A 27,950-nucleotide genomic window follows, 5' to 3' on the forward strand; every position below is an offset into this window, starting at 1 on the left:
GGATTGTAAATTCTAACAATGACCCAATAAGCTTTACTTACATGTCATGACCTCTACTAAAAGTCCTGGAAAGATTGTCATCGTCTGCCTTTGCAATCCTGAGTTTTTCACATTACAGACGTTAAATACATATCTGAAATATATTTATTGACAAGTATGTTTGCACAGACGGGTGGATTTGGTGAAAAGAAATGTATTGCTCCGGCTCTGTGTACCTGCTGGCTGTGTATGTTAGGTTGTAGTACTAAAACATGTTGCAACCTGTGTTGGTGAATAGTAGTTTTATTTAGAATTTTCTGACAGGAAGTGTGTTTTATTCACAGCAGCCTGACAGTGATGGTGAGAGGAGAGCGGTGGTGACTCTGTACATTGGGGCTTAAATGAAAGAGGATGCATGGAGATCTTAGACAGCTGGCAGGATTATTCATCCCCTTCTTCCACAGAGTGTCCTGTCTGCAGTCAGGTGAGTCCAACTGTCCCCCGTCCTGCTGCTGGTTGTTTGAATGTCCTCATGCCACTCTGCAGTTTCTCATTCAGCCAGTAGCTGTACTGCAGGTGCAGCTTACCTAAAGTCTAACTTCACTATCACTATATTGGAATACCATCTTGTTGCATTATTTTCAGCCCATTCTCCCAGGTCCATCCACTATGCAGTTAAAGAAGTGATTTAAACAAGTGGATCACTTTTTAGAATAGTTGATTCCTCCAGTAGATGCTGACTCTCCGTCTGCCTCCTCCTCCTTCAGGGTGCTTCCTCCTGAGCCAGCGGCATCATGGGAGGTTCCACCTCCTCCCTCGTTGACGAGGCCGAGTGTGATGATGCCCCCAGTTTTTTTTTCACAGTCTGATACTTTAACAGTTTTATGACAAACTGCTTGCTAAATTATCTTTAAACTGATAAACATCATATGTATAATTCATGGCTCAATTCAAAAGGATCCAAATAAATGTTGGCGTCAGTGGTGTAGTGGTCCCTGGAGAAGTGGGTATACTCTCAGTTTTCACCTTTTTTTTTTTTTTTTTCTTTTTTTTTTTTTAAAGTAGTCCAGAAAAAAGCCCTTTTTTAGAAACAGTGACATGTAAGACTATGATTTAGTTTACCCAAAAATCTGTCATTTCTACTTGCTCACTATTATAAAATGATCATGACTTGATTAGGAGCAGTTTGTAGTTACTACTGGTCACACAAGCAGCCTGGATGAATGTAAAATGTATTTATCATGAGGCAAACATGGTGTTATCTCTTCTCCTCTAAATGTGCAGTCATATTGCCACTGGCAATTTGCCAGTAGTTTGAAATAATGATTGATTTGGAAACCACCTTAAAACTTACCTCAGAATTATGTCTTCCATCAACTGGGTGGCACACCGCCGCTTGTGTTATTTCTTCAGCTGTTGTTTGGTCTGCTGCCGTTATCGTAGTCAAGTGGCACCGGCACCTGAGTTTTTTTTTTGTTTTTTTTCACTGGCACCTGAGGTATTAGCGATATTTTCCTCGGCATGACCCGCCCTACTCTGCCTCTGATTGGCTCATCAGTCCTCATGCCTAAAGTTAACCAATCTAATCAGTGAAAGCAGCGAGTACCAGCCAATTAGAGGCAGAGGAGGGTGGGTCATGGCTTCACTATCCTTGAGGAAACAATGGGCAATCTGGCTCACAGATATTACTGAATGGTGCGCATCAGGGGGGATTTAGAAGTGGGTATACGCAATGCTGACTGAAAAATAAGTAGGTATACGCCGTAGACCAGCGTATACCCTGGACTACACCACTGGTTGGCGTCTCCTCTTGGATGGCCAGTGAGGACGTGGCTCGTTGATTCCTCCTGCAGGTGGACACAGATCGCCAGAGGACCAAACCTTTGCTCTTTCTGTGAGCTGCCATCAGAGACGAGAGAGACCAACCTGACAGAAGTAGTCTAGATCAAACATGCTGATTGGTTTAAAGTTGATGTCTCATTCTGAGTCTTGTGCTGAGTCAGGTTACATTCACTTAAAATTCATTCATTAGTCTTCTTCCTAAGTTTTTCAGTTTTTCTCGTAGTTTTTCAAATAATTTTCCCATCACTAATAGTCAGTGTTGGGCAAGTTACTTTTAAAGTAAATTAGTTACAGTTAGGGCTGCTCCCTCTTAGTCGATTAGTCGACTAATCGGTCAACTAAGATTTCTTTAGTCGATTAGTCATGTTTTATGCTTTTTTTCATGCTGAATGACTTATTTCCAAGAAACATACGAGCACATTTCTGGTAAACACAAGAATTAAAGTGGTGCTTTTGCATGACTCTTTGCGGAGAAAAGAAAAGATTTACAGATCTGTCGATTAAATCAACTAATCGATTAGTCGATACAATTGAATGAGTGTTAGTCGACTAAGAATTTCTTCAATCGAGCACAGCCCTAGTTACAGTTACTAGTTACTTCTTTCAAAAAGTAACTAAATTAGTTACTCAGTTACAAATTATGAAAGTAACTAGTTACTTCAGAAAGTAACTATTGCGTTACTTTCAAGTACATTTTTTAATTTTGAAATGCTCAAATGTGACCCCACCTCCACCCCTCTTTAACAGAACTTAAAATACATGTGCATGTTCAATTATTTATGATAAATCTGAATATTATAATGAAATGGACACTTAATACAATACATTATTAACAGAAACAATGTACACAAATCTAAACTATTCTAAAACTATTCTGACCACGGTGGAAAATCTGTAGCAGGAGAAGTTGAGAACTTGGTTTCATAACGCCATACCTGTCTCTCTCTCGTTGACTGACTCGCTTGTGTTGTTCTTGTGTGTCCGACTCTGTGTGCTTTCGAACACCCACCCAACTCTACCTCTGATTGGCTAACCATGACATTTTACTCAACCTCAGCCAATCGTCAGCATCTATGCGCTTGTGTCGCGCACTGCCCACTAACCAAGGAAGAACAGTAAAAAAAGTCTTTGCCTCTCGGCTCAGACTCAGAGATCTAGTTGGTCTGATGAAAAAAACAGCTTCAATTATAGTAACGCGCCGCATTTTTTGGCAGTAATGGTAACGACGTTGTTAAGATGGATAGAGTAATAAATTAGATTACTCGTTACTGAAAAAAAGTAACGCCGTTAGTAATGCCGTTATTTATAATGCCGTTATTCCCATCACTGCTAATAGTTTCACTTCAACAGGTAGTCTGTGTTCATATCTCTTTCATTTCTGCTGCCTTAGTTATAGTTATGTTGTTCTACTCTATTCTTCTGATTATCTGATAAATAAATCCCTTCCATGTATTGATAAAGTCATAGTCTGTCTGTCTAACTCATGATTAGACTTTGGGGTCAATATACAACTATGAACTTTACGGCTTTTCATTTGAGATTGATAAAATACCATATTTATTGAATATAATGTGAGATCATATACATACTTTAGATTTGATCATTTACTCCATTCAATCTGAGCTCCTTCTGCTCTTAAATGAGGTGGTGCCCCATTAGCTAGTACAAGTTAATTTATTGATTTATATATTGGTTGAAAGACAAATTTTAAAATGAATATCCCAACTTAATACATGTGTAGTTATTCATTGATTCACGCTACAAGATCAACAGGGAGCACCCACTTTTTGAACGGCTGGTTTTGATCCCTTCCATCAAAAAACGCCACTGTGGACCAGAACCATCAGTTAACAGTTTCTCTTCAATGACCATTGACAAGCAAAGAAAACAGGCTTCCCCCTCCTACCTCCACCATGGTTCAACCTGATCGGGGCTGTTTGCTCCCAGATTTTAAAACACACCAAAACTTTCTCTTCTCTTCTCTTTCTCTATTTTACAAAAAATTGTTCACCCAAATGTGTTTACTGAACATATTTTATGTGAGAAATAGGCTACAGCTGCTGAATCTCAGATCAACAACGGTCAGTTTAAAAGATTTTTGTACACTTTAGAGAGGTGGTGACCCAAGCCCCTCACTCCTCATTTGCATAAAGTAGCCTGGATTTAACTTCATGCAAATGAGGAGCAAATATTTAGACACCAAAAAGCATCAAACCTCTTGCCAGCATACAGAGCATCTACCGTTATATGTGGGGTTGGAACGTCATCAAATGTGACACACCCAGTTTATCTGATCCACACCCACGTTAGTTTTTTCTGGCTCCGCTAGAATGATCGGGTCAGGTAAAACAACCCTCGGCCTCTGGTGTGGCGTGTGTAAGGAGAATAACAATTACACAGGCAAATTCTGCAGCGATCACCATGTTCATGATTGTCGTTGTCCCTTCACTTCCCTTCTGTCTGTGGATGAAATGGTATTAAAGTCGAAAGGTCTATTTACAACTACGACAAGTGAGCAGGCCAGAGCAGGTTTTTGAAAACACACTTTAAACAGTCATTAAATGCACACCCACATAGTTTTTTCTGGCTCAGCTAGTGGTCCAACCAGTCAGAATGCAAACTGTCATAGTGAAGTGAGGACACACACACACACAATCTGGTTAATGATAAGAAAGACATCACTTCACTTTGTCTGTTGGAAGTTGAAGTTGAATCTCCTTTTCTACACAGACCTGCTGAGGACAGAAGAGAGCTGCACACTGATGAAGTTCATGGCTGAAAGTTCAGTAAGTGGAGAAACGGTTGAATTGATGGTGAACGTGTGATTGTTTACAGTTTTTTCCAATTGCTTAATCACAATTTTGCAAACTAGGCTAGTTTTATCAAAATACTTAAAGGTCCAGTGTGTTGGAATTTCTCCCATCTAGCGTTGAGATCATATATTGCAATCAACTCTCTCGCACCACGCAGTTCAAATGACGTACTACAGCTACGGTAGCCTTCACTCTTCAAAAAGCCGGCCTTTTGCTTTTTTCAATATCATTTTTCTTTTTCTGGGCGAAGAAGACTCCTGTTCCTGAAACTTGGATTTTGAATACGTGCATGAGGCGGAGTGGCAATCGCAAGAGTCAGGACCTTTCCCTGTGGGCCGGCAGGGCCAGGCCAGCTCAGTGGCATCTTTCTCTCGTTGCGTCTCACTGTCTCTCCTACCTACACTGGACCGGCCCCCCGCACCCTGTCCCCCCTCCCCTTCTAACGGCCTGATAATCACTGCTGCACAAGGAGAGAGCAGAGAGGGGACAGCTGCTCCTCTGCTCCTCACTCAGTCACAGAACAGAAGACTGTTTTGGCGGCCAAAGGGGAGAAATACCTCGCACTCGCCAGATTCGTTGCCAGTCGCTTTTTCGAAAATAAAAGTCACTGAGAGGGTCTGAAAAATCACTCAATCTAGCAGCAAAGTCACTAAGTTGGCAACACTGAAATAGCAGCATTATATTAGCAGCACCTGTGAGTTTATCATGTGACGGCGAAAAAGCGAAAGGCGGAGCAGCATGTCCTGTATGTCCCTTAGCGGCTAACGTATTTCAAGATGGCACATGGATATGGAGCGTCTACCCCAGTTCATGGTAGTGCAAATGTAAAAATTCAAGCCAGTAGGAATACTTGGAAATCATGGTGGTGGTACATATTTATGAAAAAGGACAAGTTTGTGAATGGGCAACACAGATTTTTATAATGAACAAGTAAAAACTTTACACACGCACCCAAACTGAAAAATACCTCTTATATCCTGCAAAATGAAGCACTGCAACCAAAACTACATATAGCATTATCAAAATCAAACTTTTGCACCAAATGGCACACACTTCATTCATATTACCAGATTTTTTCTAACTACACACTGTTGGGCATAATGAAAAGCACTCTCATCTTTATGCTTTGCCATAATACTAAAATAGTTCAAACTGTAGAACATTCTTCAGATTGTTCACATGCACAGAAATATTTGCAGATACACACACATGCTGTTAAAACATTTATTTTTTTATTCTTCAACAAGTCAGTGCAACATATGCACCAGCAGATATATTTACATTGGACTGAACAAAAATATGCTCACAAAAAAACAGTAAACTGATAAAGAAAATTGCAGAAACAATGTGCAGTATATATATAGAAAAAAACTTCCTGATTGAAGTGGTAACAATAAACCATATATATATATATATATATATATATATATATATATATATATATATATATATATATATGAAATATATGATGAAGTGTAGCTTTGAATGAAGGAGAAGAGTTGAGTCTGATCTGGGGTCTGTCAGGACTCTTATTGATGTGGAGGGGAAGGTAGCGGGGGGGGGAGCACTAGGACTCAGCAGGGATCACTTTATAGGATCAGCATGTAAAATCATCTCTTCTGATGTCTTGTTAAACTTACAGTTCAGGCAAAAAAAGTTTTTCAGTCTATAGATGTTGTGCTATTTATCTTCCATAACATGTCTTCTTTCAGACTACTGGAAGAAAACATTTATTTTATTCCACTTTGTCTGTCTGTAGATTTCTCCACAGCCACTATCTGTAGAAGAATGTTTTAGATTTTACTCTAATTTAATGGGAACTTGTTTTTAACATGATCTTTTTATGGTGCACATTAATCAGCAGGTTTTAGTCGAGCTTTTCTTAATTCAACTGTCTGAGACACTTTTTCTGTTGGACTTTTCTCTTCAGGTTTTTCTGTGTTAAAGAGGAGCTGAGCAGGAGAGACAACATTTTAAAACATGTTTCCTCATGTGCTTCGAATCTTCGCTGGAAAAACAAACTCAACTCTAGATTAAAGTCTAAAGGTGTGTTGACTTCAGTCAGTGGTGGAACAAAGGAAAACCAGTTTACAGGAGGGAGGGAGGGAGGGGAAGATGAGGGAGGAGGAGGAGAGGGAGGAGGGATGCAGTAGAGAGGAGTGAAACCAGTTTACAGAAGATGAGGGAGGAGGGACAGAGGAGAGAGAGGGAGGATAAGATGAGGAGGAAAACAGTTTACAGAAAAGAGGGAGGAGAAGATGAGGAGAGGAGAGAAAGAGATAAGGAAGAAAAGAGAGGAGGAAAAGCAGATCAGACAGAAGGAGTAGAATAGATGGAGGGAGGACCTCCAGTGGTCCCAGTGAGTAACTCCACCTCCTCCAGCTGATTTGTACAGCTTCTCTGGTTTCTTCTTTTAAATCATCCAGGGCTGTGGTCCAATAGTCCTTTTTGTTTAGGAAGGTTCCTAAAGGAGTGAAATGACCTGGAAGTAGTTAAGTGGCTGCCATGATAAGAGCTTGAATTGTCTGTTTTCATACAATCATACTAATCAGGATTCATGTAGATAAATATGAGCAGACAGGAGGGTGAGCGTGTTAATAAACTATTTAATGCACACACCTTTCATACAAGAAACAGCCTACAGCTCTGTGCTTTATTCCATTCAAAAGGCCATTTAACCGAAAAACGAAGATACGGTAAATCTTAAAAGTGGCACTTCCATCCTAATTATGCTTTTAAACTAAAGTTTGACTCGGGTACATTCACAAAAACACCCTAGGTTGCATTTTGGCGAGAGTTACGCTTTAAAAGACATAATGCAGAATAAGATGGAAAATAAAAATGGAGATGAAATAATATTTCCACCGTGTTGTCCACGTTTATAGAGCCAGCATGAAACAACATGGTGAGAACACACGGGGTGAAGTATCCAGATGTGCTTTCTGTGTCCATCTTTGGAACAGTGTAGTTTTACCAGCAGACCCACGTCAGTAATATAGTTACTTAGCCGTGTCAGGGCAGTCAGGCTTTCTGAGCACCGCGGTTGTGTTTTCCTAATTCCTTTTGAATTCTCCTTCACATCTTTCCTTGACTTCATGACGTTTACTGTTGGGGTTAAGGAAACATTTTTAGGAAAGGACATACAAGTTAATTTTTTTGACTTTTCGACCGCCTAAATATCAGGATCAAAGATGGCTGCCACACAGAGTGACATCCAGCTCTGATTTCCATGAAGCAGTGAAATCCTCCCAACAGCTCCATGAGGCCATCTAGTGGACTGATAGAAGTAGAGCAGCTGATGGCAGCTTCCTCTACTCTGATTCGTCCTCACCACTGACCAATGAGAACAAAAAGCATCTTCTCTGTCCAATAACAAACCACTATTGATCCATGTGTTGATCAGTTCTCGGTGTTGCGTGAATAAAATATGATGAAGTGATGAGAAAAGGCCCTCAGTAGTTCCCAGAGTTCAGTCATGTTTTCTAACTGCTTCTTTAGTCTGAGCCAGTGGTGTAGGCAGAAATTATATTTTGGGCGGGCCAGTACAAAAGTCACTGGGCCATTTTCAAAAAGACATGGAAGTAGCAAAAAGGACAAACTGAAAACAACAGCAACAATTTTACATTCCAACATATCCTGCATTACAACAGCAATAGCAGTACTGTCTACAACATGCTTAACCAACAAAGCTCAGTCTAAAAAGTTTGTACACAACAATATAGACAAAAAGCTGTAGATTTTAACCTATTCAGGCTAAAATATATTTGCACCGGCAAAACCAGCAGCATTGGCTCTGCACAGCACTGTTATAAAATGAACCATTTTATTGCACAATGTGGCAACTAAACATGAACCCAAACAGCAGAGAAGGTGTTTACATACTGCATGACATAGAATAGCCTACATCAGACAGAAATCGCACATGTAACATATCCTTTGAGCATTCATAACAGCATTGTTGCTTCAGGACTATTGTCAGATCATGAGCAGCAAATGCGCTATTAGCAGTAAAAGAAAATCAAAGAATGAAAACTTCCAGCCAAGAATTGTTTGAATTATGAAAGATATAATGAAAAGTGGCCAGCAAGGCGCCAAATCTTAGACAGTGTATGGAGTCCACGGCAGTGACAGGATCAAAGAAAACTAAAAACTACGTCACTCACAAATAAGTTATCTTCTTATTTAATGTGGGCAAAACACAAACGCCTTTCAGCTAGAAGCCATCATCAGTGTTCATGATTTCTTACTAAATAGGAAGGTTACTAGGTTACTTAAATAATAATGCAAGAAGCATGAAACACGTTTTACTTAATGTTACCTCTGGGAGGGCCAGCACTCAAACACACTCCTCTCTCATTGATTCCTTATTTACACTGTATTCCATCCAATAAAACTGTCCATTCCACTTTAAAGAGAAGCCATTGTTGTCACGGAAACTTGTAACAGTTCATTGATTAACACATCCATGGTGCATTGTCTAAAAAGCCAGCTAGCTAACATTAGCTGCTGAAGGCAGCCCAGAGAGCCTGCCTGTTGTTGCCATAGCAACCAACTACATTCCAAGGCTTCCTAATTGTTTGATCCTTATTCTATGGTTTAAACAGTTTGGTTTTAATCAGAAGAGAAGACACATTAAACACACACAGCTAGTTATGTTACTATTTCTTTTTTTACATAGATTTGAATATTTTTCATAACAAAACTTGGCTGGACGGGCCAGTGAGTAAAGTGGGCGGGCCAGTAATGTCCCATTACTGACTACACGCCTGGTCTGAGCAACAGTGCAACAAGCCAAAAGGATTCAACTGACACTCACATGAAACAGAGAGAAGCAGCCAATCAGAGGATCAGCTGCTGATATTTAGCTTTTTTCCAGGAGAAATGATATGAGGGATGAATGAGTGATGATGTGCTGATGAATGATTGGACTGCTGCTCTCAGTGTTCCCTCTCCAGATGAAGGTGTGGACTCTGCTATGAGTCAGTGTGAGGACAGAGAGGAGGGAGTCCCTCCCTCTAAAACCACTCTGTGTGGGGAACATGACAGCCAGACCAAAGCTCAGAGGTGAGAGGCCCATCTCTAACTGTCCACCACTCAGATCACTCCACCATCATCATTCACACTCAAAGCTCTGTGTGTGTTGTATTTCAGCCCAGAGAAGCAGCACGGACATGGACATGGACATGGACATAGACCTGGACCTGGACCTGGACCCGGATCTGGACCCAGCTGTGTGTCCTTTAAGAGTGACTGGTCGAAGCATGATGTTATTGATTTTAAACGACAAGACAAAAAGTACGTAGTTGTAAATTGTGTTCAGACATTTCGGAGCTGACATTAGCTAACGTTTATGTAAACACAAATGTATCAGAAAATGTTTAGGCACTTAAGTCTTGACCGGTCTTATAAAATCCTTTGTGAGAGACCGAGACGAGACCAAAACACATCTTGAGTAGCTACAACACTGTCGAGGGCTACCAATCTAGTTCTGCCATCTGGAAGCCCTCGCACATATTATTCTTATTAGACATTAGCATTACTCTTCCACCATCATGGTCACCCCACAGCATCATATTCAAGCCTGTGCTGCACAATGCACTGAATACAGCTTTAAAACATGTCTAAATTAAATATTGATCATGGATCATACACAATGTGACCAATAACTACATGGATACAAATATACTGTACAGACGATGTATTAAACCACTGATAGGTTTTGTCTCAGTTTGTTGTGGATGCAGTGCAGAATTTATCTTGTGTTTCTATCAGAAGGAATCTGGAAGAACCTGAACCCAGCTGTGTGTCCATGAAGAGTGACCGGTCTATGCTTTATCCTAATGATTTCAAAGATGGACGACACTTTGTTGATCAAAGGTGATGATTTCAAACTGATAATCAGCAGGACTAATACAGGTTTACCACTACAGGGAGTCCTCTGATTCACTGTTAACGACCAAACATCACTTCATGGACCTTTACCTTGTGTTTGTCTCTGTGTGGACAGACATAATGTGAGCTAATTCTTCCTGATTCCTCCACAGAGTGGACCAGGAGAGCTCAGAGGTTCCCAGTGGTCAGTCTGCCCAGCAGCATCAGACACACCTGGACTCCATATTTATGGTCTGTACAACAACTACTTTTACATCTATTCTCTTCACAATCATCTCCATGCTGCACTTTTAGACTAGTGGATTGTCAGTCTGTCCAACATGGAACCAGCAGAAGAAGTTCCAGTGTGTGTTTGCTCCCATGAGTTTCAGTTTGAGTTGTCATTCATATAATGTTCTGTTCCAGCTGCTGGAGGAGGATATCGTCACTTTTGTGAAGAACGAGCTGCAGAAGATCCTGAAGCTTCTGAGTCCAGATTACCCAGAATGCTTAGAGAGTAAGGAGGAGGATGAGGAGGTGTTGGACGGTGAGGATGAAGAGCAGAGGAGGAGCAGCAGAGAGGCATTTCTGAAGATCACACTGCACTTCCTGAGGAGAATGAAGCAGGAGGAGCTGGCTGACCGTCTGCAGAGCAGTAAGAGGATTTCTCTAAAGAATTAACATGCTGGACAAATGGGACATTTACTAATGTCTCAAGAGATGGACCAAACTATATTCATGTACTATATATATATATATATATATATATATATATATATATATATATATATATATATATATATATATAGGAAATGTTGAAATATGTTCTGTGACTTATTGATCTTCTTTGTTCTGTGTTCATTCAGGAAGTTATCGTGGAGTTTGTAAGCGTAAACTCAAATCTAACCAGCAGAAGAAGTTCCAGTGTGTGTTTGAGGGGATTGCTAAAGCAGGAAACCCAACCCTTCTGAATCAGATGTTCACAGAGATCTACATCACAGAGGGAGGGACTGCAGAGGTCAATGATGAACATGAGGTCAGACAGATTGAAACAGCATCCAGGAAACCAGACAGACCAGAAACAACAATCAGACAAGAAGACATCTTTAAAACCCCACCTGGAAGAGATGAACCAATCAGAACAGTGATGACAAAGGGGGTGGCTGGCATCGGGAAAACAGTCTTAACACAGAAGTTCACTCTGGACTGGGCTGAAGACAAAGCCAACCAGGACATCCAGTTCACATTTCCATTCACCTTCAGAGAGCTGAATCTGCTGAGAGAGGAAAATTACAGCTTGGTGGAACTTGTTGATCACTTTTTTAGTGAAACCAAAGAAGCAGGAATCTGCAGGTTTGAAGAGGTCGTGTTCATCTTTGACGGTCTGGATGAGTGTCGACTTCCTCTGGACTTCCACAACACTGAGATCCTGACTGATGTTACAGAGTCTACCTCAGTGGGTGTGCTGCTGACCAACCTCATCAGGGGGAAACTGCTTCCCTCTGCTCGCCTCTGGATAACCACACGACCTGCAGCAGCCAATCAGATCCCTCCTGAGTGTGTTGACATGGTGACAGAGGTCAGAGGGTTCACTGACCCACAGAAGGAGGAGTACTTCAGGAAGAGATTCAGAGATGAGGAGCAGGCCAGCAGGATCATCTCCCACATCAAGACATCACGAAGCCTCCACATCATGTGCCACATCCCAGTCTTCTGCTGGATCACTGCTACAGTTCTGGAGGACGTGTTGAAGACCAGAGAGGGAGGAGAGCTGCCCAAGACCCTGACTGAGATGTACATCCACTTCCTGGTGGTTCAGTCCAAAGTGAAGAACATCAAGTATGATGGAGGAGCTGAGACAGATCCACACTGGAGTCCAGAGAGCAGGAAGATGATTGAGTCTCTGGGAAAACTGGCTTTTGAGCAGCTACAGAAAGGCAACCTGATCTTCTATGAATCAGACCTGACAGAGTGTGGCATCGATATCAGAGCAGCCTCAGTGTACTCAGGAGTGTTCACACAGATCTTTAAAGAGGAGAGAGGACTGTACCAGGACAAGGTGTTCTGTTTCGTCCATCTGAGTGTTCAGGAGTTTCTGGCTGCTCTTCATGTCCATCTGACATTCATCAACTCTGGAGTCAACGTGTTGACAGAAGAACAATCATCCTCCCAGTGGTCTGAAGTGTTCAGAGACAAATCAACACGTTTCTACCAGAGTGCTGTGGACAAGGCCTTACAAAGTCCAAATGGACACCTGGACTTGTTCCTCCGCTTCCTCCTTGGTCTTTCACTGCAGACCAATCAGACTCTCCTACGAGGTCTGCTGACACAGACAGGAAGTAGCTCAAAGACCAATCAGAAAACAGTTGAGTACATCAAGAAGAAGATCAGTAAGAATCTGTCTGCAGAGAGAAGTATCAATCTGTTCCACTGTCTGAATGAACTGAATGATCGTTCTCTAGTGGAGCAGATCCAACAGTCCCTGAGTTCAGGAAGTCTCTCCACAGATAAACTCTCTCCTGCTCAGTGGTCAGCTCTAGTCTTCATCTTACTGTCATCAGAAAAAGATCTGGAAGTGTTTGACCTGAAGAAATACTCTGCTTCAGAGAAGACTCTTCTGAGGCTGCTGCCAGTGGTCAAAGCCTCCAACAAAGCTCTGTACGTGCACACACAACTATCCAGATTAAATGGAGTTTTTTTTTCATTCAGAAAATAAATAACTTTTGTTTTCCCATGTATTACTGATTAAATGGAACAGTTACATTCAGAAAAAATACCATTTGCTGTAATTGTTTTCTCATATTGTGCTTCTTTTTCTTCAGGCTGAGTGGCTGTAAGCTGTCAGAGAGAAGCTGTGAAGCTCTGTCCTCAGTTCTCAGCTCCCAGTCCTCTAGTCTGAGAGAGCTGGACCTGAGTAACAACGAGCTGCAGGATTCAGGAGTGAAGCAGCTGTCGGCTGGACTGAAGAGTCCACACTGCAGACTGGAAACTCTCAGGTTAGTGCAAATTAAACATATTTATGATGCTCTACCCTTTTAACCCCAAATGCATGTTTTGTTTAAAAGACTGCCACAGAAAAAATACTTACCCTAGAAAGGAGCTGAATTTTTTTTTTTTCGTCCAATTCTCAAAATTTGTTCGTGAATGTGTAGAACCGTGAATGTGTAGAACCAGCCGACAGGGGGTTTAACTTCTGTTTTTCCTTTTTTATATTTTATGCTGTAATATCTGTGTTATACTGCTCAATGGCATAACTTGAGATCTCCACCGAGGGGTGTAGTCTAATTATATATATATATATATATATATATATATATATATATATATATATATATATATATATATATATAACTACAGTATATATACTGTATGTATGTATGTATGTATGTATATATATATATATATACACACACACACACACACACACACACACACACACACATATACAGTGTGTGTGTGTGTGTGTGTGTGTGTGTCTCTGTCTGTGTTTATGTGTGTGTGTGTGTGTGTGTGTGTGTGTGTAGTCTGTCAGGTTGTCGGGTCTCAGAGGAAGGCTGTACTTCTCTGGCCTCAGCTCTGAGCTCCAACCCCTCCCATCTGAGAGTGCTGGACCTGAGCTACAATCATCCAGGAGACTCAGGAGTGAAGCTGCTGTCAGCTGGACTTAAGGATCCAAATTGGAGACTGGACACTCTCAGGTATGGACAGATGGACAGACAACAGCAGCTCTCCCACGATTTCTCTGTCACTAACTGATGAACTCTGGTTCATTATTAATGGATGATCTGAGTGAAGGTGTATGAAGTTGACTCTGACTTTGTTTGTTCCTGCAGGACGGACCATGGTGGACCACAGAGACTGAGACTGAGACCTGCTGTGAGGAAGTGTGAGTGTGTTTAAAGTTTGATTCATGAGAACTCTAGATTTGTACATTTTCTTAACTGAAGTACTATGATTAATTTCTCCAGAGTTTCTTTCAGTGTGGCTGGAAAGATGTTAGAATTCAACTCCCCCATGCTTTTATTTTGAAACATTTACTTTTATTTCATGTCATCTGACTTGATTTCTTTCTTCAAAAGAAAACACACCACCTGATTTTGTTGTTTTAACTCAAAAATCAAAAAACCCACGAGACTTCCGTTTTTTGGTTTCAAATGATAAAATAAATTGAACATAGACTTTTTCATTCTTCAATCGAAAAGGAATTGCCAAAAACAAGAACACCAGAAACAGTTTTTTCCTTATTTTGTTTTGAAACAAAAAAATAAAAATTTGTTTAATTTTTTAATTACAAATGAATTACTGATTATACAATGATACCCGGACTGTTGTTGCCTTCAGGTGCTGCTCATAAGCTAATACTTCACTAGTTTGACAGATATAAGTTGATGTGTTTCTTCATTTTTCTTCTCCAGATGTTTTAATCATTTAGTGTTTAAAACATACAGGTCATAAACACAACACAATGTAATTAATGTCACAAAGATGTTGAAAAGTAGAATAAAGTGAGTTGAGGTGGATTTCCCTTCTAGTTCCTCCCTGAATGGGGACCTGGGACCAGAAGTACGACACAAACACACAAATACCACAAATACTTTCAATCATAAACTGGTATTTCTATAAACAGAAGGTGTGCAGGCCCGTATTGAGACAATGTGGTGCCCCTGGGCACTATACCTCAAAGGGCCGCCCCCTGTCTACCACCCCCTTTACCCGTGCTGTCCTCCTGACAAAAATATCAGACATAATCAGTGGGATTTCTCAAATGTAATTTACTAACCTATCCAACTACATACATGTAGGCATATGAGCAGTGAGCACTATATTCAAATGTCTCAATTCAAAATGTCTATCAATTCAAAAAGCCAAAAATCAATACTATGTATTGCAGCATTGTGGGTCGGTCAAATATGTATTTTTCCGACTTTATTTCACGGGCCCTGAAAGCAACTCATCTGATTGGTCAAAAACTTTCAAAAGCATCATGGGAAAGCTAAAACTGCTCTAGCATCACAGCTAATGACAATAAAAGGACCGAAAATGACTAAGTTATGGACAAAAGACTATCAATATTAGATCTAAGAATATGGATTTAGTCCATATTCCTCTGAAAGAAATATGAGTTCTAGGAAAAGAAGCGCAGACTGTAGACCGGTCTTTTACACTTCTCTGCATACTGAATACGCCGTGCTGTGTGCTAGGAAAACACCATAGACAGTATATAAGAATGGACCAACAGATCCCGTGTCTCTGGACGGAGACCAGTGAAGGATATTAGAAGCACTTTTCCGGTGATGGCTGAGCATTACTGCGCAGCCTCCAACTGAGAGAGACGACGTAAATGTGCTGTGAGCAACCTGTCTGAAAGTTGTAAGTCTTCTGGTAGCTGTGCCAAGAGAAATCTCAATCATTCCCAATCTTGCAGAGACCCAGAGCGTAGGTATATGTAAGGAGATAACATAGGCACAGGCTAATTATTGCTAACTACAATGCTAGTTAATATTAGTAATTACACTTAAACAGCTAATGTGAGACGAAACTGCCTGCGTGCTTCTCCTGTACTATACGGTAATTCCTCTACTATGAGACAGTAAGTCTCATGGTTATGACCCAATCGTTAGCCTATTTTTATAAAAACGTCTGCTACGGAGCCATAACATGAGGTACAAGGTAATGGAGCCTTTTATACGTTATCGTGTTTCTTTAGAAATAAACAATGGACAAATAGAGTCTTTAAACTCTTCAGATGTAAAGTTATTCTCTGTCAAAGTGACGTCAAAATGAATGGGAGTCAATGGAATGCTAACGGGAGGTGATGGCTTGGTAGCATCAAAATGGCTCCATAGGAGGTTCGTGGTCCGAGGTGAAGCTTACCCCCTTGGAAAACACAGAGAAGGGTTGGGCGCAACCAAGTCTCACCCAGAGGTGGGGGGGTTTGTGTGAAATTTTTTTTCTTTGCTTGCCAATTACATTTAATCAAGAAAGCCAACCACTTATCATTTTTTATAATAGTTAATATTTTACATTCATCATTATGATGAAAAATTTGGGGGGTTAAACTGGCCACTTTTGGTTATTGTTAACCCCCCCCCCCCCATCCCCCAAATGATACATTTGCGCGTACTTGTGGACCAACTCAACTCTGACAGATTGGGGAGGGGAGTGATAGTGGTCATGTAATATGGATTTATTTATAATTTATTATTATTATTATTATTATTATTATTATTATTATTATTGTGAAATTAGTGTTCATTAATGAGTAATGTATGGTCTTTTAACAATTTCAAGTGAATAATATAACAATTTATGGAAAATATTGTTAAAGCTTGTGTCATGTGGTGCCCCACACTGGTTGTGAATGGTTGGTGCCCCTGGGCACTGGCCTAAGTGCCCTTATGGATAATCCGGGCATGAAGGTGTGTACGTCACACTGACTTCAGACCAGCGTACACATGGTTTTAGAGCCAGCTGCAGGTGATCAGGTGGAAATGGAAAACATGCTGAGAGACAGAATATTAAAGCGACAGTGTGTAAGAATTTCTCCCATCTAGCGGTGAAATTGTATATGACAACCAACTGAATATTACTTTCTGTTCCTTCTAAAAAGAGACAGAAACGTTGGAAATTAATTTCTAAATAAAAACATCAAAAAAAGAGACAGAAACGTTGGAAATTAATTTAAAAAAACATGAAAAGAAAAAAAAGACAGAAATGTTGGAAATTAATTTCTAAAAAAAACATCCAAAAAAGTGACAGAAATGTTGGAAATTAATTTCTAAAAAAACATCCAAAAAAAGAGACAGAAACGTTGGAAATTAATGAAAAAAAAACATCCAAAAAAGCGACAGAAACGTTGGAAATTAATTTATTAAAAAAACATTAAAAAAAAGTGACAGAAACCTTGGAAATTAATTAAAAAAAAAAAACATCCAAAAAAGAGACAGAAACATTGGAAATTAATGAAAAAAACACATCCAAAAAAGAGACAGAAACGTTGGAAATTAATTTATAAAAAAAACATCAAAAAAAGTGACAGAAACGTTGGAAATTAATTTAAAAAAAAAACATCAAAAAAAGAGACAGAAACATTGAAAAAAACAATGGAGCTTTAATAATAAAACATAGTTTGTTGTGATTGTGTGTTTGTAAATCTGTGAATCACCATCAGATGTATTTATAAACTGAATGAATTGTTATAACTGGATTGTTGAAGTTAAAGTTTGTTTGTATCATTCACAGCTGAATATGAAATGAAAGTTGAAATGATTTTCTTTCAGTAATTGTCAGTAAAGTTGTTAATAAATCATCAGATGATAACCTGCAGCTGTATTGTGTCTTGTTCTCTCCATCAGATGTCTGTGAACTGGAACTGGACACAAACACAGTAAACGGAAACCTCAAACTGTCTGACAACAACAGGAAGGTGACAAATGTGGAGGAGGATCAGTCATATCCTGATCATCCAGACAGATTTGACTCCTGTCATCAGCTGCTGTGTAGAAATGGTCTGACTGGTCGCTGTTACTGGGAGGTCGAGAGGAGAGGAATGGTTAATATATCAGTGAGTTACAGAGGAATCAGAAGGAGAGGATACAGTGATGACTGTAGGTTTGGACGGAATGATCAGTCCTGGAGTCTGATCTGCTATGATGATGGTTACTGTGTCTGTCACAATAAGATACAAACAGACCTCCGTTCCTCCTCTGTCTTTAACAGAGTAGCAGTGTATGTGGACTGTCCTGCTGGTATTCTGTCCTTCTACACAGTCTCCTCTGACTCACTGATCCACATCTACACCTTCAACACCACATTCACTCAACCTCTTTATCCTGGGTTTATGGTCTTCCATGGTTCCTCAGTGTCTCTGTGTCCTCTGCAGGACTCAGAGTCTCTCCTGTGGACAGAAACACTGACTGAAGATCAGCTGCAGAAACCAAAGTTCAGTCTGATCACCACCACATACCCTATAGAGGTAACATGAATCATTTGTTCCAATGAATCACATGTCAAACCCTATCTGTGAAAAGTGATCTTTAAATAAAGCTATGCTGAATGAATCAGAAAGCAGCAACGATTCATAAGAAAAACTTCTTAATTCATCCATCCTCTTCATATGTTTCTACAAACACAGAAGCATATGCTGCCATGTTGTGCTGGCTGTACTCTGCATTTTGCTTGATTGAAGATGGGGGGGCCTAAGTGCTGCATGTTGTACCATGTGTTGTGTATTGGGTTTGTGGTGTTCTGCCCCCTGGAGGTCAGGGTGAGCATATCATGCTCTCACCCATACACACCTGCAAGCTAGAATCACTCTGATGTTCCGTTTGTGTCACTACACCCTGAGGAAGGCTCAAGCTGACACGCGTTGGTGTATTTTTAATGTCTTTCCCTATTTAATAAAGGCCTTTTTATCACTTTTTGTAACCAACCTTGAGTGTCTGGACTTGATTTTTTATGACTTTCTTGGTCATAATTATGTTTCCTTTTTGTCATGTTTAACAATGTGTACACATGCCTGTAAGTCCAGCAACATTATTACATTATAATAGCTACTATTGGCCAGGTGTCCATGCTTACGCAAGGCAACGTAACCGGATTTGTACAGGTCTTATCCCCTGACCAATCGCCTAACCTAACCTTAAACACTCGAGGTGAAATGCCTAACCCAAACCAATTGAGCTGCTTCGTTGGGCGGATCTTGGCGTGGTCATAGTGGCATTTGTAATTTTGCGTCCTGGAAATATCTGGAATTTAAGAACATTGTTCACAGCGGCGAGCTGAAGGAGAGCTGCACCAAGCTAACCACAGTTAGCCACACTGGCTGGACAGGAAACAGGGAAGTTACCTTCAAAATAAAAGAGCAACAGGAAGGGTGAGTAAGGTTTCTAAATACTCAGCATGGACAGGGCCGTCCAAACCCAGTTTACTATGCAAGAGTTTGGTACAGATACATTTCCATGACATGAATTCAAGTAAGTAAAAGTAAGTAAGCTAAATAGTTGCTGATTAATTGTCTATGCATTAACTAGTTGTTCCAGTTTTGTGATTGGTTGTGTTTTTTGGCCATCAAAAGAGTAGATATTTTATTCTATTTTATGTATGTTAAAACGACTGCCTGCTAAAATAGGATTGCACCTGACGTGAAGACGCAGCAATACTCTTCTTTCCACCAAATCCATTCGTCTATGTAAAGATATTTGCCAATAAAAACAAATCAGATTCCTATTTAACGTATGTAATGTGTTACGGGGGTGCTGTCTTATTTCAGCAGTCTCTGCCAATGCCAAAATAAGACTGCACCCCCCCAACTCAGGATTGTAAAGTCTAACAATGACCCAATTAGCTTTACTTACATGTCATGACCTCTACTAAAAGTCCTGAAAAAGATTGTCATCGTCAGCCTTTGCAATCCTGAGTTTTTCACAGACGTTAAATATATATCTGAATTATTTTTATTGACAAGTATGTTTGCACAGATGAGTGGATTTGGTGAAAAGAAATGTATTGCTCCGGCTCTGTGTACCTGCTGGCTGTGTATGTTAGGTTGTACTACTAAAACATGTTACAACCTGTGTTGGTGAATAGTAGTTTTATTTAGAATTTTCTGACAGGAAGTGTGTTTTATTCCCAGCAGCTTGACAGTGATGGTGAGAGGAGAGCGGTGGTGACTCTGCACATCGGGGCTTAAATGAAAGAGGATGCATGGAGATCTCAGACAGCTGGCAGGATTATTCATCCCCTTCTTCCACAGAGTGTCCTGTCTGCAGTCAGGTGAGTCCAACTGTCCCCTGTCCTGCTGCTGGTTGTTTAAATGTCCTCATGCCACTCTGCAGTTTCTCATTCAGCCAGCAGCTGTACTGCAGGTGCAGCTTACCTAAAGTCTAACTTCACTATCAGCAGGAAGCATCTGCAGTGAGGTCCAGAGAGAGGAATTCCCTCTGGCTGCATGCATTCTTCAAACCACACACAGAGTATTCATTCACTTTTAATCCCTGGAATTAGTTTAATGTGTTGATGATAATGTTTTATTTTGGCATTCAAAGACAGATTAAAGACACACCAGACACAGAAGGAGACACATGCTTTGAGGTTAGATTTTATATTAATACAAGAAGTGATCTTTGATAGAGATAGAGAACATGTGTCTCCAGATGTGTGTGTGTGTGTGTGTGTGTGTGTGTGTGTGTGTGTGTGTGTGTGTGTGTGTGTGTCTGTATCACACACACATCTGAAGCTGGAGCTCCTGAGGTGGTCCCACAGATTTAAAGTCCTTGTTCAAGGACCAAACTGTGGAGGAGCTGAAGCAGAACATGACATCTGTATGTTCAACAGTCTGAGCAATGTCACGCACTAATGGAGCTCTGAATATCTGTTCCTTTGGAGGACGCTGATGACAATTAGTCTCTGTCAACACTGATTCCATCTCAAAGACAGAAGAAACAAAAGCAAATACAAATCAACACACATTATGTACACACCATTGTAATAGTAAAAATGAAGATGGGACAGCTTTAAAGGACAGAAAAAGTGACAATTCAATAAACAAAATGAAATTAGCAGGTGATAGGGTCAAAAGACAATAAAAAAAGATGATAAAAAGACGGCATAACATAAAAGCAAGTCAATAAAAATGTGTCTCTGTCTGATAATTTCCTTTCCTCCATCTCTTATTAATCAATGTCTGTGATGTCTGTCCCACACTACCATCTATGTTCTGGAAGTTGTTCTTCTAAACAAAAGAGCAAATTAACATTCAGAAACTTGACGGGAGAAAGGAGGAGACCACACATCTTTTTTATAGACCTCCATAGAAAATAAAAGACTTAAATTCTGGTTTCTATCTCTGGGGAAACTCTGAAACATTTCGTGTGTTTGGCCGAAGCCAAACCAAAACTACTGTCTCCAAACTTAGAGAGTAAAACCTGATTTTATCTTCCACTGACATGACTAATACATGTGATACCATAATCATATTGGAATAACATAATGTTGCATTATTTTCAGCCCATTCTCCCAGGTCCATCCACTATGAAGTTAAAGAAGTGATTTAAACAAGTGGATCACTTTTTAGAATAGTTGATTCCTCCAGTAGATGCTGACTCTCCGTCTGCCTCCTCCTCCTTCAGGGGGCTTCCTCCTGAGCCAGCGGCATCATGGGAGGTTACACCTCCTATAATTAGTCAGAGTGTCTGACTAATTATAGTGAACTAAAGTAGCATTTCAAAGATAAAATATGAAAATGTAAATAAAGTGGATACTTACCTGACAGGTGGATTCTGAAATAAACCTGAAAGAAAAAGGGAACAAGTGAGTAAGAAGTGAAAGAGTATTTTATTTTATTATTGCATATGATGTGGGGGGTGCACTGGAATATCTGTTGTCATTCTGTGTTGAATGTTATTCTAAGAATAATACAAACTCATGAAAACCTTCTAACTAAGATGAGAGAATAAATGTTAGTTTCTTACCTTTTCAAACGTTCCCGTTGAGTCTGGGTCTTGTTCCACCTTTGCTGCCTGATACCCAGAGAAAGAAATCCTTTGCTCGTGTGAGTAACGTTACATCCTTCTACCAAACACACAGGCGTCGTAGCTTCAGAGAGACGTCAGCCATGACACTTTGAAGTGTGGAGTCTTTCTAATGACGTATTTTCACATTCTGATACTTTACAGTTTTATGACAAACTGAAGGTTTCTTGACGTGCTAAATTATCATTTAAACTGACAAACATCATATGTGTAATTCATGGCTCAATTCAAACAGGATCAAAATAATTATTGGTCTCTCAGCATTCACTACAGAACATATTTTATCTGAAATGAGGTCCCATGATGGTCCAGAGGAAGGGGAGGAACTTCTCTCTATAGAGCTCAACAGTGAGTGTCCACTATTTGAATGTCTCTTGTCCTCCCATATCTCCGCTGACGTTTCATTAAAGGTGTTTAATTGAAGGGTGGAGCATGGGCCAAGGAAGAGCCCATTACATTTTGGAGAGGACCCAAATAACGGGGCGGATACACAAGTTTTTTACTTTCAATAACATTGCAAGATGAGAGAGCATTTGTGCTGCATTCATGTGGTGTCGGAGTAATCAAAAAAAAGTGTTCCCCACTGAGAAAGTCATGTGAACTTCCCCTCAAGTGGGTTAACATTGTGAAATAGATCATGGCTTGGCAGAGGCCTGAGCTATCCGTGTGTCCTTCTGCTTTAATCATGTGTTAGTGGGCGCGCCCCAGATGGAAAGAGGGAACAGAGAATAAAAACTCCATTTAGATCACAGAAGGAAACAAGACACACATTAAAGCAACAGAGAGACGTCTGTAAACTGTAAGTAATGCTTCTTATCTTTTCTGTTACATTACATTACATTGTTGTTCTTTAACAAAATGTAATTTATTTGTAGTGGGGCATCATTTCACCAAGCATTAATCACAATAAAGTTCAGTCATACGGGGGTTAAAGTGGAACAGAACTAACTGCAGACAGGCATCCAGCAATGTTGATTAATAAGTAAAATAATCAAATTGGCAGTTTCATGTATCAGTGTTTCCTGATTTATTTAAAATAAGAACAAATATCCGTTCCAGTGTTTCTAAGTCATTCTCAGTGGTGCACTGCTGTGAGTCCATTAGACAAGTGGTTCCCAAAAGTGGGGTCCGGGGTCCTTGAAGGGGGTTCTGGGGGTCACCAGCAAAAAGGAGAATAATTCATTTTAACTATATCTCTATCCATAAGTAAGACAGTGACCGGATGTATAACACACATTCTGTAATTAAACATCTAAAAGCTAAACTCCTATCAGTCAGTGGTCTAATTGATGTCAGTTTAAGGGTCCTTCATGTGAAAAAGTTTGGGAACCACAGCATTAGGGAACTGTCTGCGGTTAGTTCACGTGTCTGTATTAACAGCAGGACAGTCAACTGTCTGCGGTTAGTTCACGTGTCAACAGTGTGATTCCAGAAGTGAAAGTCCCATTGATTTTCTCTGTAAGGATTGTGATTATCAGTCTTAATGTCTAAACCATCCGAGGTAGACTGACTCCGAGCTGTGAGATTGTGATTTGGAGGTTCACGCTCCAGTAGAAGCCACAAGTCTGTATGAAATCAACCTTGTTTTAAAAAAAATAAGTTTTATTCATGATGATATGGAGAAGTACTACAGTACCCACAATCCTAAGTGTAACAGTGACGTCTCAGATTGAAGGAGCTTTCTGTTACTATGGAAATGTTAACGGATCCTGCAAATGGTTCAGCCCATAGACTGTTAAAAATAGTGGACATACCTCCAGTGGTCACAGTGAGTAACTACGCCTCCTCCAGCTGATTTCTGAGACTTCTTTTATTTGTTTGGTTTTATTCTTTTAAATCATCCATGTCAGGATAAAAGATGGCGCCACACAAAGTGACATCCAGCTCTGATTTGCATGAAGCAGTAAAATCCTCCAAACAGCTCCATGAGGCCATCTAGTGGACTTATAGAAGTAGAGCAGCTGATAGCAGCTTCCTATGCTCTGATTCGTCCTCACCACTGACCAATGAGAACCATCTTCTCTGTCCAATAACAAATCACTATTGATCCATGTGTTGATCGGTTCTCTGTGTTGAGTGAATGAAATGTGATGAAGTGATGAGAAAAGGCCCTCAGTAGTTCCCAGAGTTCAGTCATGTTTTCTAACTGCTTATTTAGTCTGAGTAACAGTCCAACAAGTCAAAAGGATTCAACTGACACAGATATGAAACAGAGAGAAGCAGCCAATCAGAGGACCAGCTGCTGATATTTAGCTTTTTTCCAGGAGAAATGATATGAGGGATGAATGAGTGATGATGTGCTGATGAATGATTGGACTGCTGCTCTCAGTGTTCCCTCTCCAGATGACGGTGTGGACTCTGCTATGAGTCAGTGTGAGGACAGAGAGGAGGGAGTCCCTCCCTCTAAAACCACTCTGTGTGGGGAACATGACAGCCAGACCAAAGCTCAGAGGTGAGAGGCCCATCTCTAACTGTCCACCACTCAGATCACTCCACCATCATTATTCACACTCAAAGCTTTGTGTGTGTTGTGTTTCAGCCCAGAGAAGCAGCACGGACCTGGACCTGGATCTGGACCTGAACCTGGACCCAGCTGTGTGTCCATCAAGAAGTGACTGGTCAAAGAATGATGATATTAATTTTAAACGACAAGACAAAAAGTAAGTAGTTGTAAATTGTGTTCAGTAACACGTCTGTAATGTCAGTAATTAAATACAGTTTTTTGTATTGTATTAAAACATTTTAAATTAGATATGAAAGTCTTTGATGAGCTTTAATGAATTTCTTTCTATCAGGATCCATCAGAGATCAGACTGTCCTGAACCTGGACCCAGCTGTGTGTCCATGAAGAGTGACTGGTCTATGACATCTACGACTCTGTCGATAAAAGGTGACCATTTTTAACTGATGATGAAAACAAAATGATTTGTTTTTATTTATTGTGAGATCTCCGGGTTTTAGTGTTATGGGTTGGTGTGTTTTATCTTATTTTGGTAGTCTGTTTCTGTTCTGTATTTTGCTCAGTTTCCTGTTTTATTTTGATAGTCTGTTCTCTGTCTTGTCTTGTCTAGTTTTACTCTCTGTTTTCCCGCCCTTGTGATTGCCCTAATGTGTTTCACCTGTTTCCCAGCCTTGTGTCACCTGTCTTGTGTTTCCTCGTTACCCTGTGTATTTAGTCTTTGTCTTTCCCCTTGTCCTGTGTCAGATCATTGTATGTGTTTGTGTTCTTCCCAGTCAGTTTGTGTCTGTTCCCAGCGTTTTGCATCAAGTTTACCAGGTTTGGATTCTTCCCTTTGTTCTCTCTTTGTTCCAATTAGTTTGCTGTTAGTTTGTTCCTCTTGTTTTCATTATTTTTGGATTTTAGTTTTTGCCTGCTCCCTTTGGATTCCTTTTGTTGTTGTTTTTTGTCTGCCTCATTTTTTGGATCTCCTGGTTTTTTTGTGTTTTAATAAACTCTTGAGCTCAATTCTTCCCCTGCCTGCCTGCTTGCCTTGCCTCTGCATTTGGGTCCACCTATTTCCCCCTGAACACAACATTTAGATGTTTTTTAAAAGTCTTTTAATGGACAGTGACGGCATGTGTCCTGTCAGCTCGCTTTAACTCAGCCTCAGTTTCAAAGTTTACAACACATAGTAAAATGTAAAATTACAGTTTATTCACATTGTTTAATTTTGGTGTACACCTGTCTTATACTAGATAGATAGATAGATAGATAGATATTTATATATATAGAGAGAGAGAGAGCCATATATAGCCATATATATAGATATTTATTGATATATATAGATATAGATCGATATAGATATATATCTATATATATATATATATAGATATATATCTTTTATTTTATTGCCAATGACTGCTTCACTGTCATCGTTGTGCATTTGACAATAAGGAACTTGAAACCTAAATATACGAAAAGGACTCTCAGTTGAAACTCACTGCTTTGAGAGAACATCTATTCCAATTTTTTTTTTTTAAAGATTATTTTTTGGGGGCTTTTCCCTTTATTATATAGTGACAGTGGATAGACAGGAAAGAGGGAGAGAGATGGGGGATGACACACAGCAAAGGGCAGCAGGTCGGACTCGAACCCGCGCCGCTGCAGGACTCAGCCAACATGGGGCGGACGCTCTTATTGGGTGAGCTAGAGGCCACCCCAGATTAGATTCAACTTTATTGTCATAGCACAGAGTACCGGTACTGAGACAACAAAATGTCATTAAGCTTCTAACCAGAAGTGCAAAAATCAGTAAAGTGCAGAGTGAATATATACAGAATATATACCAGGGAAAGATGCTAATATTATAAAGCACTGGACCAACGGGCCACCAAGGCCCTAATTTGGTACATTTTTGATGGAAAATTTTGGAGCTGACATTAGCTAATGTTGATGTAAACACAAATGTATCAGAAAATATTTAGGCAATTTAGTCTTGACTGGTCTTAGAATAAAATCCTTTGTGACAGGCAAGAGACGAGACCAAAACACACATCTTGAGTAGTTACAACCAGGGTCCAAAATTAACTTTTTGTCCACCAGCCAAATGGCTAATAATGTTCAAATTGTACCAGTCACTCAATAGATTACTATTGTTTTTTTGACTGGTGAGAGATGCAAATCTACCAGCCACAATTTTACCAGCATCTGGCTAGTAGATGGTGCTAATGTTTAACCCTGGTTACAACACTGTTGAGGGCTACCAATCTAGTTCTGCCATCTGGAAGTCCTCGCATATATTATCCTTATTAGACATTAGCATTACTATTCCACCATCATGGTCACCCCACAGCATCATATTCAAGCCTGTGCTGCACACTGCATTGAATACAGCTTTAAAACATGTCTAAATTAAATATTGATCATGAATCATACACAATGTTAACAATAACTACCTGAATACAAATATACTGTACAGATGATGTACTGTATTTAACCACTGACAGGTTTTGTCTCAGTGTGTTGTGGGTGCAGTGCAGAATTTATCTTGTGTTTCTATCAGGAGGAATCTGGAAGAAGCTGAACCCAGCTGTGTGTCCATGAAGAGTGACCGGTCTATGCTTTATCCTTTAGAGTTCAAAGATGGACGCCACTCTGTTGATCAAAGGTGATATGATAATCAGCAGGAGTAATAAAGGTTTACCACTACAGGGAGTCCTCTGATTCACTGTTAACGTTCAAACATCACTTCATGGACCTTTACCTTGTGTTTGTCTCTGTGTGGACAGACATAATGTGAGCTAATTCTTCCTGATTCCTCCACAGAGTGGACCAGGAGAGCTCAGAGGTTCCCAGTGGTCAGTCTGCCCAGCAGCATCAAACACACCTGGACTCTGTATTTATGGTCTGTACATGTACAACAACTACTTTTACATCTATTCTGTCCACAATGATCTCCATGATGCACTTTTTAGACCAGTGGATTGTCAGTCTGTCCAACATGGATCTGACGTTTGCTTCCATGATTTCAGTTTGATTTGTCACTCATGTAATCTTCTGTTCCAGCTGCTGGAGGAGGACATTAGCACTTTTGTGAAGAACGAGCTGAAGAAGATCCAGCAGGTTCTGAGTCCAGATTATCCAGAATGCTTAGAGAGTCAGAGGGAGGATGAGGAGGTGTTGGACAATGAGGATTAAGAGCAGAGGAGGAGCAGCAGAGAGGCATTTCTGAAGATCACACTGCACTTCCTGAGGAGAATGAAGCAGGAGGAGCTGGCTGACTGTCTGCAGAGCAGTAAGAGGATTTCTCTAAAGATTTAACATGCTGGATACATGGGACCTTTACTAATGTCTCACAATATTTACCAAACTATATTCATGTTATATATATATATATATATATATATATATATATATATATATATATATATATATATTAGGGATGTCAGCATTAACGTGTTAATCGCGATGCGA

At 40.1% G+C, this 27,950-nt stretch overlaps 2 protein-coding genes and 2 long non-coding RNA genes across 4 annotated transcripts in view; 1 reads left to right on the top strand and 3 right to left on the bottom strand.

Moving 5' to 3' along the window:
* Positions 1-27,950, bottom strand: part of LOC116049982 (keratin, type I cytoskeletal 13-like) — a 511,520-nt gene that overhangs the window by 330,994 nt on the left and 152,576 nt on the right. The gene's annotated exons all lie outside the window — the stretch shown is intronic.
* The window catches only part of LOC116050016 (NACHT, LRR and PYD domains-containing protein 3-like), a 271,266-nt gene that overhangs the window by 164,619 nt on the left and 78,697 nt on the right, over positions 1-27,950 (top strand). Inside the window, 3 exon segments of the mRNA XM_035996640.1 lie at positions 27,040-27,144; positions 27,303-27,381; positions 27,543-27,771. Of these exon segments, the coding sequence (XP_035852533.1) occupies positions 27,040-27,144; positions 27,303-27,381; positions 27,543-27,771 (413 nt within the window).
* Positions 1-27,950, bottom strand: part of LOC118494134 — an 87,252-nt gene that overhangs the window by 31,599 nt on the left and 27,703 nt on the right. The gene's annotated exons all lie outside the window — the stretch shown is intronic.
* On the bottom strand, positions 633-22,261 carry LOC118494122. The gene is made up of 3 exons (XR_004896185.1): positions 21,977-22,261; positions 21,771-21,795; positions 633-794 (listed from the first exon to the last, which is right to left on the bottom strand). It is a non-coding gene; the product is annotated as an uncharacterized LOC118494122 (long non-coding RNA).

This window comes from Sander lucioperca, chromosome 21, assembly GCF_008315115.2.
Source record: "Sander lucioperca isolate FBNREF2018 chromosome 21, SLUC_FBN_1.2, whole genome shotgun sequence".
Classification (NCBI taxonomy): Eukaryota; Metazoa; Chordata; class Actinopteri; order Perciformes; family Percidae; genus Sander; species Sander lucioperca.